Below are 21418 nucleotides of genomic sequence, written 5' to 3'. Positions count from 1 at the left end.
CGCCAAATAGAAAGGGTGCAAGAATATTTGTCGATGCTATTGAGCCAGTGTTAGGTGGGTCGGAAAACTGCTAGCTTGGGGAGATACACTGACTAATAGCTTAACAGTAGCCGCTGGCAGAGGTGATCCTTGCACAGCTTCTATTGGAATGAACAGAACCTGTAAAACAAAGTGCCAGGGATTTCAGAGACTGCTGGGAATCATTGCGGAATAAATAAATACATGGGCTGTATTAGGGTAGCTAAGAATAAGAACACGTGCATGTATACTTGCGTGAACACCAGTGCTAGGAGTGTAGTATATAAATTTGATGTGCTGGTCAAAACATCAAAGGCAGATATTGTTGGGATATATGAGAGACGTGGTGTCACACAGATATAAGGAATGCAAAATTGGAATTTGGAGAGTACAATGTGTACAGGAAGGACAAACAGGATAGGAAGGGAGGAGGAGTTATGCTATTAGTTAAGAAACACAAAATCTAAGAAAGTGCATCCAGTTGACATGGGTGGACAATGCAGTGTTGAGTCAGTTTTGTTTGACATAGTATTAGTATTAGTAACGGCCGCATGGTGCAAGAAAGCCTATGGCTTATGCTGCACCAGCCAAAAAAAAAAAAATCCAAACAAAACAATGATAAAAACAAAAAAAATAAATAAAATAAATAACTAAATAATAATAATTAATAAATAAAAAAATAAAATAAAATAAAATATAAATAAAAAGGAAATTAAACCTATCATCCTATGCGCTTCCCTTACCCGAAAGTACTATCCAGATGACCTTTGAATTTCCCCAAACTGTCGGCCTCTACCACCCATGAAGGCAACTTATTCCAGTAATTTATAACTCGCTGGCTAAAATAAAACTTCCTGCAGTCCAATCTAAACATTTCCCCCCGTAACTTGAATTTATTTTGCTTTCCCAGTACATAAGCACTGGGAAAGCAAAATTGAGAGTAGGAGTGTGCTATAGGCCCAATGACTCTGATGAGTATAATGAACAGCTGTACACAGAAATAGAGTAGGCCAGTAAATCATATTGTCTTATAATGGGAAATTTTAATTTCCCAGATATTGACTGGAACTTGTGTGTTGGTCTTTCGCACACTAGAAAGGCTTTTGTGGATTTATTGGATGATTGTTTTCTACAGCAGCATGTTTGGGAGGCAACTAGAGGGAGTAATACTCTTGATTTGATTATCAGTAGTGATTCTTCCTGCATTAAGAATCTACAGATAAAGGAACCACTAGGTGGCAGTGATCACATGTGCTGATGTGGGATTTAATCAAAGAGATAACTACCATCGGGTATAAAGGGAAGGGTTTTTGCTTTCATAAAGGTGACTATGGAGGTCTGAGACAGTTTTCAAAGTCTATACGGTGGGACAAACTGATGATACTACCAACAGAAAATTCTAAATGGGAAGCATTCAAAGAATTAATCTTGGAAGCTACTAGGTTTTTCATACTAACTAAGAAATATTGTTCGAGGTTTAGGCCTAATTGGACGTCAGATAAACTAATCTCATGGCACAGAAGAAAAATGCATGGGATACATATATATTAACAGGTGGCACAGAAGCCAATGGAAGATATAAGCTGGTCTGTAATCAAGTCACAAAGGAGGTTAGGCAGGCAAAGGCAAATTACGAGAAATCTTTGGCAAAGAATGCAAAGAAAAACAGCAAAGAGTTCTTTACTTATGAGGAAGAGGATGACCTCTAGAAGGAAGAGGATGAATAAGATTGTTCCACTTGATATCGGTGGTTCAACTGTTGATGATCCTGCTCAGGTTGCTAACAAACTTAATGAGTATTTTACATCTACATTTACATGAGGAGTTATTCAAGGAGAGGAATAACAGAGGTTTATTAAACTATAGTAGTGAGTTAAAGATTTTTTAATAATTGAGAACAAAGTGGAGGAGAAATTGTTGAAGATAAAAATAAAAAAGGCACCTGGGGTTGGAATGGATCTGTCCAGTTATATTAAAGAAGACGGAGAGGAAGTAATCAAACCCTTAGCAATAATTATGAGAGCTTCCTTGGACTCAGGGGAGATAGATACCCATGGATTGGAGATGTGCAAATGGGACCCCAATTCACAAAGGAGCATCAAAGGTGACAAAGTAATTACAGACCTGTTAGTTTAACTTCTGTTCCTGAGAAATTAATGGAGGCACTGGTTAAAGAAGCACTGCAGGACTATCTAAACAACACTTCGGTTATAGTTCGGACACAGCATGGGTTTGTTAAGGAAAAGTGTTGTCTGACCAATTTTATTGGTTACTATGATGTGGTCACAAAGGAACTGGATGCAAAAAATAATTTTGATATATACTTGGATCTTAGAAAAGCTTTTGATACTGTTGCACATGGAAGACTAGTGTACAAATTGGAGCAGTATGGTATTAAGGGCGAAATGCTGCCAATGGATAAAGGAATGGTTGGGTGGGAGAGGACAGAGAGTGGTAATCAATGGACACTGCTCTTCGTGGACTAATGTTATTAGTCGAGTCTCCCAGGTTCAGTGTTGGGTCCATTGTTGTTTTCTGTAATTATTAATGATATTGATGTAGGTATATCAGGCTTAATGTCTAAGTTTGCAGATGATACGAAGGTTGGCAGGGTTGTAGGATTGTTAATGACACTAATGACAGTATGATACTGCAACAGGATCTAGAAATGTTGAGCAGATCAGCTGAGAGGTGGCAACTGAAGTTTAACATTGACAAATGTAAAGTACTGCATATGGGTAGCAGTAACTCCAGAGTAACATATCAACTGTGTGGTGCTACACTCAAGGTGGTAGAGAATGAAAAAGACCTGGGGGTAATTGTGCAGTCAGATGTGAAGTTTTCTGAACAGTGTAGTCAGTGTGCAAGTGTAGTTCGTGGTGTCTTTTCAGCGATATACAGGAATTTTTCTAGCAGGGATGGGAGGTGATTATCGCCTTGTATAATAATCGTCTGAGATGGCATAAATTCAAATTGAGGAAAGACAGTTGTAGGATAGATGTGCGGAAGTTTGCCTTTAGCCCACAGGTGGTTGATTGCTGGAACAATCTTCCATCTGTCATTGTAGAAATTGATGGCTTAAATAGATTTAAGGTAGAACTAGACAAACATTTGGAGCAAGCGGATGGGTGAAATGAGAAAGGGTTGTTTTTTTTTTTTTTTTTTCTGGTTGATGCTATATGAGCTTGCTTTCTTGCATCATATGCCTATGCTAATGCTATATTTTCCAGCTCCAACAAATCATACGCTTTTGAAGACTTTTTGTTGTTTTATTGGCTTAACTGTTATATTATATCATAGTGTGTAAGTAGCTTTATAGTCCAGTCATTCCTGTTATTTTTATTTTTAATTTAGCTAGAGATTTTGTAGGTTACTACTTAATATATGTAGATCCATTGTTTCTTTCAAATCATGCCCCCAATTGTTATAATATAGTGTGAGTGGTAGGGGAATTCAAATTTTTAATTGTAGTAAATAGGTAGCTCTAAACTTGGAATCAATTAGGTCATTAGTTGGATAATTTTGTTTTATATTATAATTAACTTTTAACTCCAAATCACTTGTTCGGCATTTATCTTTGTGTTTAGCTAGAGATGTAACTAATTTAAAATTGTGGTCGTTACGGTAGAACATAACGTATATTCCAAACTTATTAGTGAAAAGTAAAACTTAAAGTTAGATAGCATATGTGTCACTGCATTTAGGAATCTATTACATTAGTGTAGTATTGATAATCCATTAATTATATTTATTAATCTTATTAATAGTCATTGTTAATCAATTGTACTTAAATGGAAATCATGCCCAAGACTAGAGAAACAAAGCAACGGGCACAAACTAGGAATATTGTGGCTCGGGGAGAACCAAAGGGGACAATTCCCCAATTCATAATGGCCTAAAAAATGTGCAACTTGTGAAATATTTGCAGAACCTTCTGGAACAGGACATGATTTAGCCAAAGAGGATGTCTTTGTGTGTTCTAGGTGCAGGGAGTGTTAAGAAATTAGGTAACAACTCAGCGTTCTGATGGGCATCTATGAGCGTTTGAAGAATTGGTTAGATGCGCTCGAAAGTATTAAAGTGGGGGACCCATCGAGCTCTCAGCTTCCCAACAAAACACCACAGCTCCCTCTTGTGCATCAGGCAACACAGTGGCAATCTTCAAGGCAGAATGCACTGGATCCACAGGAGCTAGTTGTAGTTGGTGACTCTATTGCAGGGAAACAGGTAAAATATTGTGCAAAAAGGATAAATTTAGTAGGTGTCGTCAAAGATGTTTACACATAAAACATTTTTTTGTGCAACAGAGTACACACACGATTTTTTTTCTATTCTAGAAAGACTTTAAAAAAATTTATAGTTTTAGCAGAGATCAAGGTTTTTACATTTGAAAATAACTTTAAAATACATAAAATAATTTCCATTTGTTTTTAATTATTCAGTGGTTTCTTCATTAAGACAAGTGCCAAAACCAGGGTATGGATTCACAACAAAGTCTGCTACATTACCTGCTGCAGGCCGAGAAGGAGGAATGGGGTTTATGGTAAAATATTTATTTCTGAATTTTATAAAGTTTTATTCAAAAATTCAGTTATGTTATTTTTGCTTAAAATAAACATCTGATTTTTATTTCATGAAACACTGTACTAAGATGCCATTTCATTAATAAATAATACATAAATTACTGGGGCCTTTCAGGCACCTCCGTAGCCAGGTGGGAAGGAGCAGCAGTGTGTAGCACACGCTTCTTGATTAGACCGGGGTTCGAGCCCGTCACCACCAAATAGGGAGGATGCGGAAAGATCAGGGAATGACCACCGCATATTCCAGAGCAATATGGCCTTAGTTGCTAATGCTCCTAAAAACCAAACAAATAACAAACTGGGGCCTTTCAGTGATTCATGGAAAGATCCCACTAATTTCATTCAAGCAGGTAATCTTAAACATCTGAAAGTACTTTCTTGAATGTTCAACAATGGTTACTCACCTCTATAAGACAGCCAACAATCAAAAAATATTTGAATTACCAGTCTGTTTATGGAACATCAAATTAGCAAGCTGACATGTACTGAAGACAAAAGTCTGATTGAACTACCTTCAGACATATTTTGGATCAAAATTTTATTTCATGAAAAAAAGCAGATTTTTTCCTTCTTTTTTTTTTGTTTTTTAAATAAAATTCTTATACAACCATAATAATCATAAAAATCAAAGGAATTGGCTGATTACCTGCACTACAACTTGCATTCACTAACTCTGAGGATCAAAGAATTTGTGGGAAAGAATAATAGCAGTCATACAAATTATATTCAGTTTCCATAAATTATTATATTATTACACTATTCAATTTTTTAAAAAATATTACATGCAGATTGTCCAAACTCTGGGTGTCCAAAAATGATCTAAAATCTGGATATTTTTAAAATTCATTTTTTTTTCCCCTTTATTTTTCAAAACTGGGTCCTTTCAATTTGATGGAAAACTCGTTCTCTAAATAGCACCTACAAATTGGTTCTCCAAATGTGATTACATTAAAGTAAAAACATATAACTTTTCTAAACTCCATTAGTAGCTTTGTATCTTTACATTTAATGTGGATGACAATTTGGTTAAAGCCGTCAGGAGACGTGTTTGCTGAGGCAGGCCATGATGGAAGGAACAGTCTGCACTGTACAAAAACACATCTTTTTTTTTTTTTTTTTTTTTGTTAGTTGTTGGTGCATCAGCTTCTGTGGCCATAATGCACCTCCCAAAGTTTTTTCATTTACTATGAACATAAGATCTGCACATGGAATGTTCAGAGTTTAAATTGTGGAAAGCTGTTTATTCTTAAGAGGGAAATGTTTAGGACCAAGACTGACATCCTCAGTGTCAGTGAAATAAATTGGATGGGAAATGGCTACTTTCAGTCAGACGATTTTATAGTTTACTACTGTGGGAACGAAAAAATAAGAAATGGTGTGACATTTATAGTGAACAAGAGAATTGCCAGATTAGTTGAAAGTTATAGATCAGTAAGTGACAGAGTAATGGACATCTGCATTAATGGAAAACTGATTAAAGTCACATTTCTTCAAGTCTGTGCACCAACAACAGATGCAACTGAAGATGAAATTGAACAGTTTTATGTTGAAGCTCAGGATGTACTGAGTCAAACACCAAAAAGAAATCAACACTGGCTCCATAGAGCCGAAGGTGGATCTGTGAATAACATGTGAAATGAAAAAATACAATTTAAGCTTAATAAAATCAGTTTTATTTTATTGATATTTTCATTTACAATCAACAATAAAGGTTTGTGGTAACCTTTATTGTTATCGCACAAAGTATAAATTGTTTATAAATTTTTTGTTTATACTCCGGGATGACCAAACGGTCAGAGGAGTTCACAAGATAGACAGAATACAAGAAACAGCACCGTATTCAGTAGTCACGGGCTTGAATCCCCGGTCACTCGAGGCACGTGTACTTATGCACCCGTGCGCCTGACCACTAGGCTACTGTTATTTTCGATTTTGATGGCCGGAAATCTGCCTCTAATGGATCTTGCTCACGTTTACACTTATGACTCTCTCTCTCTCTCTCTCTCTTGCATTCTGCCGCCGACTCTGATGCTTGCTTTTCATTCAATGTTAGATTTGTGATTTTATTGAAATCTTTGAACACGTTTAGTTGATGTAACTTTTGTCATCGTCACAACTTAACTAAATGAAACACAACCGCACTGCTCAACAAATGCGAAGTAACTGAACGAAGTAGTTACTTTAACGAGTTGTTCAACTCTCGAAAACTAAAAACCCGATTTTAAATCTAGTTATATATCCTTGTAGAGCTCTCAAAGGGCAACAGTTTTGTTGTTTACTGTTTTTGACTAACATTTATAGTTTTCAGAATATTGCAAAAAAAAACTTCAAAATGCTCGAATTTTTCAACTTTCCCAACTTTGCATCGCTATTACTCAGGAACCAGAAGAGCTGCATCAAAACTATTTATATGTAAAAACTATGTTTTCTACTGAACAATTTTGTTGCTCAGTGTTTATGTCGTTCTATCATAGTTTAGAAATTATTGAGAATGAAAGTAACCAAGGTGCAACGGCAAATGACCAAAATGTGAACGTTTTAGTTTTTTTGAAAAAAATGATATTAAATATCAAAATTTCTAATTTTTTCTTGCATGTTCATCAGCAGCATTATATACCCGAAAAAATAAGTATAAATTGTTTATACTATTGTCTGTTAGTTTCGGAGATATAACAGCCGTTAGACGTTTCACTTTTCGTGAGAGCCTGAGTGCCTTAGGGTACCTCCAGCATAGACATTATTCACATCAAAAGACATTGTGTATGTTCTTGGAGACTTCAACGTGAAAATAGGAAACAGAAAAAGATGAGGTCATTGGTAGATTTGGTCTGGGGGATAGGAACGAGGCAGGAAACCACCTGGTGCAGTTCTGTCAAGAAAATCAATTAAGGATTACAAACACGTGGTTTATCCAACCTAAACAACATTTGTATACATGGACATCCCCAAATGGATTGCACCGCAATCAAATTGACTACATTATGTGGAGTCAAAGATGAAAAGCTCTTTTTTCAGTGAAAACGTTACCTGGTGCAGACTGCAGCTCGGGCTACCAACTCTTAGTAGCCAAAGTCAGGCTCAAATTCTGTAACATTAAAACGAATGCCACACCATGGAAATATAACATAGATAAAATTTCACCATTTTATCTATGTCGAGATAAAAAAACAGATTCGATTCATTTAACTACATGGAAAGACAACCAGATGTACTTTTTTTGGGAGGATATAAGACGCATTGTCACAGAAACAGCACATCTGTTTCTGTGATTTTGCATGTTTTTTGTAGAAAAAACATGCAAAATCAAGTAAGTGGCTGTCAGAAGAAACCATCAAAATTGCTGAAAAAAAGAAGAAAGGCTAAAGCTGCTGGAGATAGAGATGAGACAAGGTGGCTTAATGCAGAATTCCAAAGGGCAGCCAGAAAAGACAAAGAAAAATACTGGAACGAACGTTGTAAAGAAATGGAAGATAATAACAAGAAAAAAAAGGCACTAATAAAGAAGATCCGGATACCGCTCACTGCTTGTAAGGATTCAATAAAAGATAAAGATGGAAATGAACTGAATGATCAACAAGGAATTAGGAAAAGATGGCATGAATACATGAAGAACTGTATGCAAATAAAAAGAAAAATCAACAGATTGAAGCGGAAGGGCAGGATGAACTAGAACCGAATATTTTAGAGGAAGAGGTAGTATCAGTGCTTCAGCAACTACCAAGGAGAAAAGCCCCTGGATTTGATGGAATACCATCAGAATTGTTAACACTTTTTCCAATTACAGTTATCACAGCTTTGTGCCGGGAGATTTGGGAAAGCAATCTGTGGCCAAAAGACTGGAAGAGATCAGTGTTTATTCCAATCCTGAAGAAGGGAGACACCCAAAATTGTTTGAACTACAGTACAATAGCCTTGATATCACATGCAAGCAAAATTGTATCGAAAATTACAGTTCAAGCTGGTTTCTGCAAAGGAAGAGGCTCTTGTGATCACATTGCAAACATCTGTTGGATCGTGAAAAAAAGCCCATGAATTTCAGAAAGAAGATGTATACATGTGCTTCATCGACTATACCAAAAACATTTGATTGTGTTGTACACAAAAAATTGTGGAATTCTTTGGGTAGAATTTGGGGTACCGTCACACTTGTTTGAGCTAATAAGATCATTGTATACCAATGATCGGAAAAGGTGAGTGACAGGGCTATATTTATCCCCATTTCTATTTAATTTGTATATTGAATCAGTTAGGAGAAAATTGTATTTGGTTGAGTCAGAAATTGGAGTGAAAATTAGCAGCAGAAACATCAATAATTTAAGATATGCAGATGATACAACTCTGCTTGCAGAAAATGAAGATCTAATACAATTAATTTTAATGGTTAAAGATGAGAGCGATAAAGCAGGAGTGCAGCTTAACATCAAGAAAACAGCTGGGACAGAAGTTAAAATTAACAATAATAATAAAAAAAAATTGAGAACAAAATTTGCTTGTTCCCTTTTGTTTATTATGAACATATTCATTATTCTTGGATTTCTAATTATATAATGATATAGCTATTTAATATTTTAGTAAGTGAAACAGTCACACATACACTGTACTTATAAATATTTGAACTCTAGAAAATTTCATTCACAATTTTCACTTTTATCTGATATTCAAGAGTACAGTCAGCTGATGATATTTCTGAATAAATACCATACAGGTATTTATTCAGAAAACCTATAAACTTTGAAAACTGGCATGTCTCCTATCTCAAGCTTGCTAGTTAATTTTACACCTGCATTACACACTGAAAGATTGTTATCCAGACTCTGCATTCATAATAAGAGATATCATAATGTTTCGTCTCTAAAGTGAGTTTTATTTTGGCATAGATTTTGGGGAAATTGAAGGTATTCCTATAGTCTTGAAAAATTGCCCTTGCATTACTTTTTTTCTGTTTATTTTTTCCACCTCATTTGTTTTAATTTTTTAAATGGAGCATTGATGGGGCAATTTTGTATCATATTGGTAACCTCATGGTGCCAAGTTTCTCATTTCTAAATTTTGATCAATGGTCTAAGAGATAAAAGCATATATAATGTAATTACCCCTGTGAAGGTAACATCCTTAATTGTAACAAAAATGGTGTGGTACTACACCTAAACAGGTGGAAACTTTCATTTTAATTTCTGGAAAAACTAGTTGTTTTTTTTTTTTTTTTTTTTAATTCTGCTTGGAGGTTAGAATATTTCATCTTTTCTTAATGGATTGCAATATTTATTGCGTTTTTTTTTTTTTTTTTCCAGATTTAGCATTAGCATTAGTAGAGGCATTTGATGCAAGAAAGCAAGCTTATGCAGCATCAGCCAAAAAAAAAAAAAAAAACCACTTCCACTTTACCCCTCTGTTCGTTCGATATACCTATCCAGCTGAGCCTTAAACTTATTTAGGCTATCAACATCCACGACGAGGGATGGAAGTCTGTTCCACCAACCAACCACCCGCTGGCTAAAGGCAAATTTCCGCACGTCTATCCTACATCTGTCTTTCCTCAATTTGAATTTATGCCCTCTCAGGTGATTATTCTGAGCGAGAGGAAGAATCCCATCAGCATTGAGCATGCTCAAACCATTCAAGGCTTTATACACCTCTATCAGATCACCTCGCTGGTGCCTAGTCTCCAGACACTGTAATTTGCAAAACTTAAGCCTTTCTTCGTAAGTGCAACCCTTTGTTCCATTCACTAATCTTGTTGCCCTTCTCTGTACTCGTTCCAGCAGCTCTACATCCTTCTTGAAATGAGGCCTCCAGACCTGTATACAGTACTCTAGGTGTGGCCTGACCATTGCCTTATACAAGGGAATAATCACCTCCTTATTCCTGCTAGAAAAATTCCTATATATCATTGACAATACACCATGAGCTACTCTTGCAGCCCGTCTGCACTGCTCAGAGAACTTCATATCTGCCTGCACAACCACCCCCAGGTCCCTTTCATTCTCTACCACTGTCAGTGTAGTACCACAGAGTTGATACGTTGCTCTGGGGTTGCTGTTTCCCATGTGTAGTACTTTACATTTGTCAATGTTAAACTTCATTTGCCACCTCTCAGCCCATCTGCTCAACCTTTCCAGATCCTGTTGCAGCAGCATAGTGTCAGTAGTGTCCTTGACAACCCTGCTTACCTTTGTATCGTCTGCAAACTTGGCCATTAAGCTTGATATACCATCATCAATATCATTTATAAATACAGAAAACAATAATGGACCCAACACTGAGCCCTGAGGGACTCCACTAATAACATTAGTCCACGACGAGCAGTGTCCATTGATTTAATAAAAAATATTTTAAAAAGCTGTGTTTTTTATACCTCTTATTTTAAAATTAAAAAAAATTAATTCTGCTACAATTTAAAAAAAAAATTATACACATAAAATATAAAGATGAAACTATTTAGTGTCTTCCATTTCCCAGCTTTAAAACCATTAAATGTGTGAAACTTTAACATGTGCACAGCCATATGTTTCTGCTTATGTGTATAAATTGTTTTAAAAACATTTAAAATTTATATAAAAATTTTAGAAACTATTTACTTCCATATTCCAATTTTTTAAAAATTTAATTCACATTTGGTTTCTTCAGAATATTGCCTTCAGAGTTTTGGTCTTCATTACTCAAAATAATAAATGGAAAAAAAACAAAAATAAATAACAAATCTTTCAAAAACACCTCTATTCTCAAGACTATTGGTTATAGAACACATGGGACAATTCTTTACCACAGATAATCTATTCTTTATGCTCACAGCAGAAAAAAATTTGCATGCACTAAGTCGTACAGGGATTGCAGTATTTTCAAATGAATAGCCTCACTAAAAGATTAATTTCTGGAAAACAGTCATAAATTAGATAAAGACTGCCTTACTTTGTAGAGCAGTCTCTATATAATTTATGATTGTTATTTGGATAACTAGAATCCTTTTATGTTATAATTCCTAAGTGTACTCTACACTGATGAAAACACAGTATCTGATTTACATTAGAACAATATCTATCCATCTGAATAGAAATGAATGAAACAAACATGAAATTGAAACAAACAAGATAAAACATCCTCATTTCACAACATGCTGTGAAACAGAAATAGTTATGTTATTAAAACTTTTGCACAAAAAATGCCTCAGAGTAAATCATGTGTTGCTAAATCATTATTTCACATAAACATTGACATATCATTTCAAGGCATTTTTAAAATTAGGCAGAAAAGAACACAATAATAGCCAGCAACAAACTAGGGAAATACTTCATAGGAGATCTAGTGAGATATGCTGTTTCCAGTGAAAAACAGTAAGAAATATGGTGGTGGTGGTGGTGTACCCAGTAGGTCTTTTCATGCAGTAATTGTGGGAAAATGGTAAAAAAAACAATTCAACAAAACATACCCAGACATACTCAGTAAAAATTTGTCTATATTTAGTAAGTTACAGAAAATCACACAGTTTTATTCCCAACCAACAATTAACGTGGGCTCATTATTTGTGAGGTGGACCTCACAAGTGTAGTGCCACTACTGCGGGGTTAATAAAAATAAGTTAATCATGTAGTATATTACAAAAAAAAAAAAGTAAGAGATTACTTCTTTTTTGTGGAATGCTTCCAGTCAATTCTCTGCAAATGTAACAAATAAAATAAGATGAAAAAAATGAATTCCCTCACTCATAGAGATATGACCAAATTCGATGCGCAATGGAATTGAAAGCCGAGAGCCCCAATCTGACTCCAAAACACATCAAACCACCACAGCAAGACCATGAGTGTGAAAAGACATTGTGTCAGAATAAATAAATTAAAACCGCTTCCGATAATAAATAATTAAAAAGATTAAAATCACGATTAAAATTTGATGAACACTCAAATTAAACAAAATGCACAGCTGTTTCCCTTTCTTAAGCAGACCATGCTTTTCGGTTGATCGCCATGTTCACAGGATGGGAATATAGCGAAGTGTTTGTATGTGTATTTAGCTCTTAAATAGAGAGATTATTTGTATTGATGCATGCGTAAAAAAGACCAGAAATCCAAAATTAGGTAAGGACGTCGCACATTGATAGACTTTTCGTGTAGTTTCATTTCAAGCGTCTCAGCAATCAATAATTTTATGTAATTGTGTTGTATGTTTAAAATTTCCGCTTCATTGAATAGGAATACGTGACCATCATTGACCACATGAAAGGCCAACTCCGACGCATTTGCACGCGATGTGCAGACGGAAGCAGCATGTTGCTTGACACGTAAATCTAAGGACCCCTCGTACGATGAATCACACTGACTACACGAAATCTTGTATACAAGATCATTTACCTGTGCCGAGCAAGAAGGAAGAACTGTGTGATTTTTGAATATATTATGGAGCTTCTGTATTATGGGCCTGACTATAATTTTGAATTCAGTATTTCTAAAGAGTTTATTGAGCTGCCTGTACCATGTTCGATGTACGGTATGGAAATAAAGTGTTTTTTATTGGTTCTATTAATGGGTATCATATTCGCTGTTTTATTTTTAGCCTGTAATCTGATTTGATTTATAATGGAGTGAGGATAGCCTCTATTTAAAAACCTGTCAGTTTGTGCAAGGTGGGTTCAGAAGTGGAATATTTGTAAGTGTTGAAAAACTGGTTAAATATAATGGATCTCTTATAAGTGAATGGATAATAGCTCCGGTAATGCAGGTACATCTCCGAATTGGTGGGTTTTCGGTAAATGCTAAATTGGATTTTTTGCATGTCACATGTGAGAGTGAAATTTAAGAAATTCAGTGCTTTTGTTTCTATCTGTTCTTCCTCCAGTGTAAAATGTAGTCTCGTGTGCATATTGTTGAAGACCAGTAGAATGTCCTGAGTGGTGTTATGGTCTGTTATAACAAGTATATCGTCAATATATCTCCCATAGTATGTAATGTGGGGGAGAAACAGTGTTAAATGAATGTCCTTGATATTGGCAAGATTGATTTCTCCTATAAGACCACTCAGGTTCAAACCCATCGGTAAACCGAAAACCTGTTTGTATATAGTGTCTTTAAACGTGAAATAGTTAGCTTCAAGAAGAAGCTTGATTAATTTAAAAATTTCTTTTTTGGGTAATTTAGTGTGATTTATCGCAATAGTATCATTATTTAACAGTTCCCAAACTACGTCAAGAGCGTAGTCTACATTTACATTGGTGTACAAGGAGGTAACATCTAACGAAAATAATTTATCATGAAAGCCAAGTTTAATATTAGCATTAGCATTAGCATTAGTAGAGGCATTTGATGCAAGAAAGCAAACTTATGCAGCATCAGCCAAAAAAAAAAAACGACTTCCACTTCACCCCTCTGTTCGTTCAAAATACCTGTCCAGCTGAGCCTTAAACTTATTTAGGCTATCAACCTCCACCACAAGGGATGGAAGTCTGTTCCACCAACTAACCACCCGCTGGCTAAAGGCAAATTTCCGCACGTCTATCCTACATCTGTCTTTCCTCAATTTGAATTTATGCCCTCTCAGGTGATTTTTCTGAGCTAGAGGAAGAATCCCATCAGCATTGAGCATGCTTAAACCATTCAAGGCTTTATACACCTCTATCAGATCACCTCGCTGGTGCCTAGTCTCCAGACACTGTAATTCGCAAAACTTAAGCCTTTCTTCATAAGAGCACCCCTTTGTTCCATTCACTAATCTTGTTGCCCTTCTCTGTACTCGTTCCAGCAGCTCTACATCCTTCTTGAAATGAGGCCTCCAGACCTGTATACAGTACTCTAGGTGTGGCCTGACCATCGCCTTATACAATGGAAAAATCACCTCCTTATCCCTGCTAGAAAAATTCCTGTATATCATTGACAATACTCCATGAGCTACTCTTGCAGCCCGTCTGCACTGCTCAGAGAACTTCATATCTGCCTGCACAACCACCCCCAAGTCCCTTTCATTCTCTACCACTGTCAGTGTTGTACCACAGAGTTGATACATTGCTCTGGGGTTGCCATGTGTAGTACTTTACATTTGTCAATGTTAAACTTCATTTGCCACCTCTCAGCCCATCTGCTCAACCTTTCCAGATCCTGTTGCAGCAGCATAGTGTCAGTAGTGTCCTTGACAACCCTGCCAACCTTTGTATCGTCTGCAAACTTGGACATTAAGCCCGATATACCATCATCAATATCATTTATAAATACAGAAAACAATAATGGACCCAACACTGAGCCCTGAGGGACTCCACTAATAACATCAGTCCACGATGAGCAGTGTCCATTGATTACCACTCTCTGTCTTCTCCCCCTCAACCACCCCTTTATCCATAGCAGCAATTTGCCTCCAATGTCACACTGCTCCAATTTGTGTAGCAGTCTTCCATGTGCAACAGTATCAAAAGCCTTTCTAAGATCCAAGTATATAATATCAAAGTTATTCCCTGCATCCAGTTCTTTTGTGACTGCATCATAGTATCCAATCAAGTTGGTCAGGCAAGACTTCCCCTTAACAAAACCATGCTGTGTCTGAGCTATAACTGAAGTCTTGTCTAAATGATCCTGCAGTGCTTCTTTAACCAGTGCCTCCATTAATTTTCCTGGAACAGAAGTTAAGCTCACAGGTCTATAATTACTTGTGTCAGCCTTTGATCCTCCTTTGTGAATTGGGGTCACATTTGCACATTTCCAGTCTATGGGTACCTCCCCTGAGTCCAAGGAAGCTCTCATAATTATGGCTAAGGGTTTGCTTACTTCCTTTGCTGCCTCCTTTAATATAACTGGATAGATCCCATCCACCCCAGGTGCCTTTCTTGTGTTTATCTTCAACAGTTTCTCCTCCACTTTACTCCCAGTTATTTCAAGATTCTGTAGCTTACTGCTAGAGTTGAATACACCTCTGGCATTCCCCTCGCTGAATAACTCCTCATGTGTGAATGTCGATGCAAAATATTCATTTAGTTTGTTAGCTACCTGAGCAGGATCATCAACACTTGACCCATCAATATCAAGTGGACCAATCTGATTCATCCCCTTCCTTCTAGAGTTTACATAAGTAAAGAACTCTTTGCTGTTTTTCTTTGCATCCCTTGCCAAGGATTTCTCGTAATCTGCCTTCGCCTGCCTAACCTCCTTTGTAACTTGGTTGCATATCAACTTGTATCTATCATAGGCTTCTGTGTCATGTGTTAATTTGTATGTATCCCATGCATTTTTCTTCTCTGCCATATGCCTCATTAGTTCATCTGACATCCATTTTGGCCTAAACCTTGAACAATATTTCTTAGTTGGTATGTAAAGCCTAGTAGCTTCCAAGATAAGTTCTTTGAATGCTTCCCATTTTGAATTTGCTGTTGGTAACATCATCAGTTGGTCCCACTGTATAGAATTTAAATACTGTCTCAGTCCATCGTAGTCGCCTTTACGGAAGCAATAACCCTTCCCTTTACCCCTAATGGTAGTTACCTCCTTGAGTAAATCCCACTTCAGCACACTGTGATCACTGCCACCTAGTGGTTCATTTATCTGCAGATTCTTAATGCATGAAGAATCACTGCTGATAATCAAATCAAGAGTATTACTCCCTCTAATTGCCTCCCGAACATGCTGATGTAGAAAACAATCATCCAATAAATCCACAAAAGCCCTGCTAGTGTATGAGTAACCAGCCCCCAAAATCCAGTCAATATCTGGGAAATTAAAATCTCCCATTATAAGACACTCTGATTTACTGGCCCACTCTATTTCCCTGTACAGTTCCTTATTATACTCATCAAAGTCATTAGGCCTATAGCACACTCCTACTCTCAATTTTGATCTCCCAATGTTTATGTCACACCAAACTGACTCCACACTGCACTGTCCAGCGATGTCGACTGGCTTCACTTCCTTGGTTTTTATGTGTTTCTTAACTAATAGCATAACACCTCCCCCCTTCCTATCCTTGCACCTGTAGACGTTGTACTCCCCAAATTGCAGTTCCGCATACCTTATATCTGTGTGACACCACGTCTCTGATATCCCAACAATATCTGCCTTCGATGTTTTTAGCAATACCTCAAATTCATCAAATTTATTTACTAAACTCCTAGCATTGGTGTACACGCAAGTATACCTGCACCTGTTTCTATTCTTAGCTACCCTAACACAACCCATGTGTTTACTTGTACCGCAATGGCTCCCAGCAGTCTCTGAAATACCATGCATCTTGTTTTTCAGGCTTCTGCTCATTCTAATAGAAGCAGTGCAAGAATCTCTTTCACCTCTGCCAGTGGCTACTGTCAATCTATTGGTCTTTGTCTCCCCCCCCAAGCTAGCAGTTTTCCGACCCACCTAACACTGCCTCGATAGCATCAGCAAATATTCTTGCACCCTTTCTATTTAAGTGTATCCCATCCCTGTAGAAGCAATCTCTCCTGTTAACAAGTACAGTCCAGGCTGAAAAAAATTCTACCCCTTGAGCCTTGCACAATCTTTCCAGGGCCGAATTGATCGACAAGGCTCTCATCATATACTCCCTCCTATCGTGTCTGGGCAGAATTGCAGACACTTTCAAATTCAACCCTAATTCTCGGCTTTTGTTCAACAGTGACCTGTACTTGTTAAGTAATTCTGCCGGTCTCCTACTCTTAATATTATTAGTGCCAACGTGTACAACTATATCACCTTTTGTGCCCTTAAAAGATGATATTCGCTCTACAACGTCATCAACCTTTGCCCCTGGCAGACATACCCTGGTCCTTTGCCCCTGGCAGACATATCTTTAATACTATTAAATAAAGTGTCATAATTTTTTATGCCAAACTTTATCAACTGTCTAAATGGTTTTATGATGTTGTATAAGTGTGCAGCTACGTGTGAAAATGCTGACTTTTTGTATGATTACAATAGGGTGAATGGGAAAACCGGGTTTCTGAAGTTTAACCTGTCCAAAAAGTACAGGAATATTATATGTCCTCTCTTTTAATTGGACCATGGAAATAAAATCACTCTTATGGTATGCAGTTAGGGTTTTGTTATATTGGTTTACTAAATTTGTGAATACACACCGGTCTATCTCCTATAAGTGGAACTGTCCGATATAATAGAGTCCGATTTTCTAAAATACTCCGTTCTATTCATAATAACTACAGTGTCCTCTTTATCTGCTCTTTGGATAACAATATCTTTGTTCCCTCTAAGACTACGCAATGCTATAATTTCATTCATATTCAGTCTGGGTACCCGAAGAGTTTTGGAGTTATTGACTACCTAATTGACTTGCCAGACCAATAGGTCTTTTTGTGGAATGTTGCGGAGACCATATTCAAAGTCTATCGCAAATTGTTTCTTGGGGAGTTTATGAGGGGGTAAATTAAGTTTCAGACCCTTCGAAAGGAGCAAAATCTGATCCTCAGATAAGCATATGAAGACAAATTAGTAACTTGTTTATATGTCGCCTCATTATGTGTATGATGTGGGGAAGAACGTATGTAAGCTGGATATTTGTTATGTGCAGCGCCATTCTCTTTATGTATAAAAATAATGGACGTGCCTCTGTGTGTATGAGCATCCGCTCACATAAACATGTCCAGGTTGTCGGTGGGTATATTGCATTTTTTTGAAACTCGATTTGAAACTGTTAATAAAGCATTTAACTTAATTGAGTGCCTATTTATTATGTCAGTGGCCAGTGTGTCCTGCCTTAAATCTATGAAGGATTTTAAAACGGTCCAATCGTTTGAATGTAAATATTTTTTTTTTATTTTATCATGAAGTGCAGCAACCTGAGAATAATAACACCTCTTCATTGCAAAACAAGAATTTAAGGTGAGTTTAATAATATGGTGCGAAGTAGCAGGAAACCTATCATTAAAATTAACCCTTGCGAATTTTTGAGTGATATTTTCAAGGAGGCAATATTTCAGAAAAGAAATAAGATATTTTTGTGTGGAATATTTCAGTGTCACTTGGATGTAATTTTGCATCATATTATACAAAAAATCTTTTGTAGTCAATCTAAATTATGTGCATTTTATATGTTGATAGACTGTAGGGAGAGAGAGCAGAATTAAGGGCAAAGTCAATGGTACTACATTCACACGAGACTACATTTTACATTGGAGGAAGAACAGATAGAAACAAAAGCCCTGAATTTCTTAAATTTCACTCTGACATGTGACATGCAAAAAAATCCAGTTTAGCATTTACCGAAACCAACCAATTCGGGGAAGTACCTGCATTACTGGAGTTATCATCCATTCACATATAATAGATCCATTATATTTAACCAGTTTTCAACACTTACAAATATTACCCACCTTACACTTAGAAATTGTTACACTAACCGACAGGTTTTTAAATAGAGGCTATCCTCACTCTGTTATAAATCAAATCAGATTACAGGCTAAAAATAAAACAGCAAATACAATACCCATTAATAGAACCAATAAAAAACACTTTATTTCCATACCGTACATTAACCAGTGCTACAGGCAGCTCCATAATATATTCAAAAATCACACAGTTCTTCCTTCTTGCTCGGCACAGGTAAATGATCTTGTATACAAGATTTTGTGTAGTCAATGTGATTCATCGTACGAGGGTCCACTCGCTATACTTTAGATTTACATGTCAAGCAACATGCTGCTTCCGTCCGCACATCGTGTGCAAACGTATCTGAGTTGGCCTTTCATGCGGTCAATGATGGTCATGTATTTCTATTCAATGAAGCGGAAATTTTAAACATACAACACAATTACATACAATTATTGATCGCTGAAATGCTTGAAATGAAATTACACAAAAATTCTATCAATGTGCGACGACCTTACCTAATTTCAGATTTCTGGTCTTTTTTACGCATGCATCAATACAAATAATCTCTCTATTTTAAGAGCCAAATACACACACAAACACTTTGCAATATTCCCATCCTGTGAACACGGCGATCAGCCAAAAAGTGTGGTCAGCTTAAGGAAGGAAAACAACCGTGCATTTCGTTTATTTATTATTTTTTTTTAATAAAATCCCCAAACACGAAAGGTATCAAAACCTATAGTACTTGGTATTGTGTAGGCGCCTCCGTAGCCAGGTGGGAAGGAGCAGCAGTGTGCAGCACACGCTTCTTGATTAGACCGGGGTTCGAGCCCATCACCACCAAATACGGAGGATGCGGAAAGGTCAGGGACTGACCACCGCATAACCCGGAGCAATATGGCCTTAGTTGCTAATGCTCCTAAAAACCAAAACAAAAAAAAAAAAAAAAAAAACTTGGTATTGTGCATGGGTTGAAGGAGAAGTATTGGGGGGGGGGGTGCCGGAAACTTTGCTCTAGAGACTAAACATGGGTTTCACCACTTCAAGCCTCCAATAAGCAAAGTAGTGGTATTGCACTGGTTGAAGAGTCATTGAGTGTTGATCCAAATTTTAATTGTGATTTTAATCTTTTTAATCATGATTTTAATAGTGATTTTAATTATTTATTATCGGAAGCGGTTTTAATTTATTTATTCTGACACAATGTCTTCTCACATTCATGGTCTTGCTGCGGTGGTTTGATGTGTTTCAAGAGCCCCAAGTTGGGGTTCTTGGCTTTCGATTCCGTTGCGCGTCGAATTTGGTCGTATCTCTATGAGTGAGGGAATTCATTAATATTTTATTTATTTTTTTTTTTCATCTTATTTTATTCATTACATTTGGAGAGAATTGAAAGTTTTTTGGAAGTTATTGATCCTTGCAGCTCTGAAATTTTTACTAATTGTTAATCATGTAGATAAATTATATTAAAAAAAAAAAAAGTAGATGGCCACACTCCCAATGCATTCTCCATGCTTGAATTTTGACATTACATTTTTGATTATATTTATTATCCAAAAACTAATAAACTCCAGGTTCCTAGGTTTCTGGATTTCTAACATTAGCTATATCTGTTTTTGATAACAAAAAGGCTATGGACAATATTCAGGCATTTCTTTGATATATCTGGTTATTGTTGTGTTCATTGGCTTACACACAATAGTGTGCTGGAGCTGATTATTAAATTTTCAGAGCTGGTTGTTAAACCGACAACGGCTATAAACTGTAGAGCGGCATGCACTTCTATCCACAACGGCTAGTGGCATTTGGACGATAAGCTTGTATAATGCTGACACTATATTCTGGTCTAGCAAAGAGAATAGCTAACAAATTTTTTGCAAGACCTTGCTTTAATGATAGACATTCTTGAAGAATTTTCATTACTTTCAACTGTACTTCATTCAAGATCAACTAACATTCAGAAAGTGCAAAAATTAATCAAATGCACAATAAGAGCACTGGAAAATTTAAAGGTTGGTAATGGAAAACATGAATCTCAAGTTGAAGGTTTGATTAAATCAGATAAGTTTAAAAATATTTAATAAAAATAATAAATTCAATGCTCTTAGGAATATGTCACTATAAAATATAATTCAACACATGAATTTACATCTTTTTATCAGACAGAAATAATGACGAAAACATTTTAAATTATTTTAATTTATTAGAACCATCAACTTGGCCTTCTGAAGAACTAACTTCACCATGGATAACTATGCTGGCAAAAAAAAAAAAAAAAATTGTACCATTTAAGTGAAATTTTAAAATATGAAACTGATTTGAATGGTTTTTGAGATTTTGTAGATAATATTGTAGAATCAAAAAATGTTTCAATTCCTGCAAGTATTCAAAAAGCTAAAAAGATATAACTATTGCAATCAGTAGTGCTGAAGCTGAAAGAGATTCAATTAAGAGGTTCAGTTTAATGAACATAATTTGTATGAGGGTGAGAAATAGTTTAACAGTAGATCACATATCAGATTTAATGATGAT

General features: G+C 36.2%; 1 protein-coding gene across 2 annotated transcripts in view; it reads left to right on the top strand.

Moving 5' to 3' along the window:
- The window catches only part of LOC150085662 (actin-binding LIM protein 2-like), a 579562-nt gene that overhangs the window by 491455 nt on the left and 66689 nt on the right, over window positions 1-21418 (top strand). For both annotated transcript variants that reach the window (XM_090374167.1, XM_090374166.1), the window contains one exon: window positions 4461-4561. In XM_090374167.1, the coding sequence (XP_090230293.1) occupies window positions 4461-4561 (101 nt within the window). The remainder of the gene's footprint in view (window positions 1-4460; window positions 4562-21418) is intronic.

The sequence above is a fragment of the Mastigoproctus giganteus genome, chromosome 5 (assembly GCF_048544385.1).
Source record: "Mastigoproctus giganteus isolate SK-2022 chromosome 5, ASM4854438v1, whole genome shotgun sequence".
Classification (NCBI taxonomy): Eukaryota; Metazoa; Arthropoda; class Arachnida; order Uropygi; family Thelyphonidae; genus Mastigoproctus; species Mastigoproctus giganteus.
Note: the sequence above shows the minus strand (reverse complement) of the source record. Positions and strands in the feature narration are given on the sequence as shown.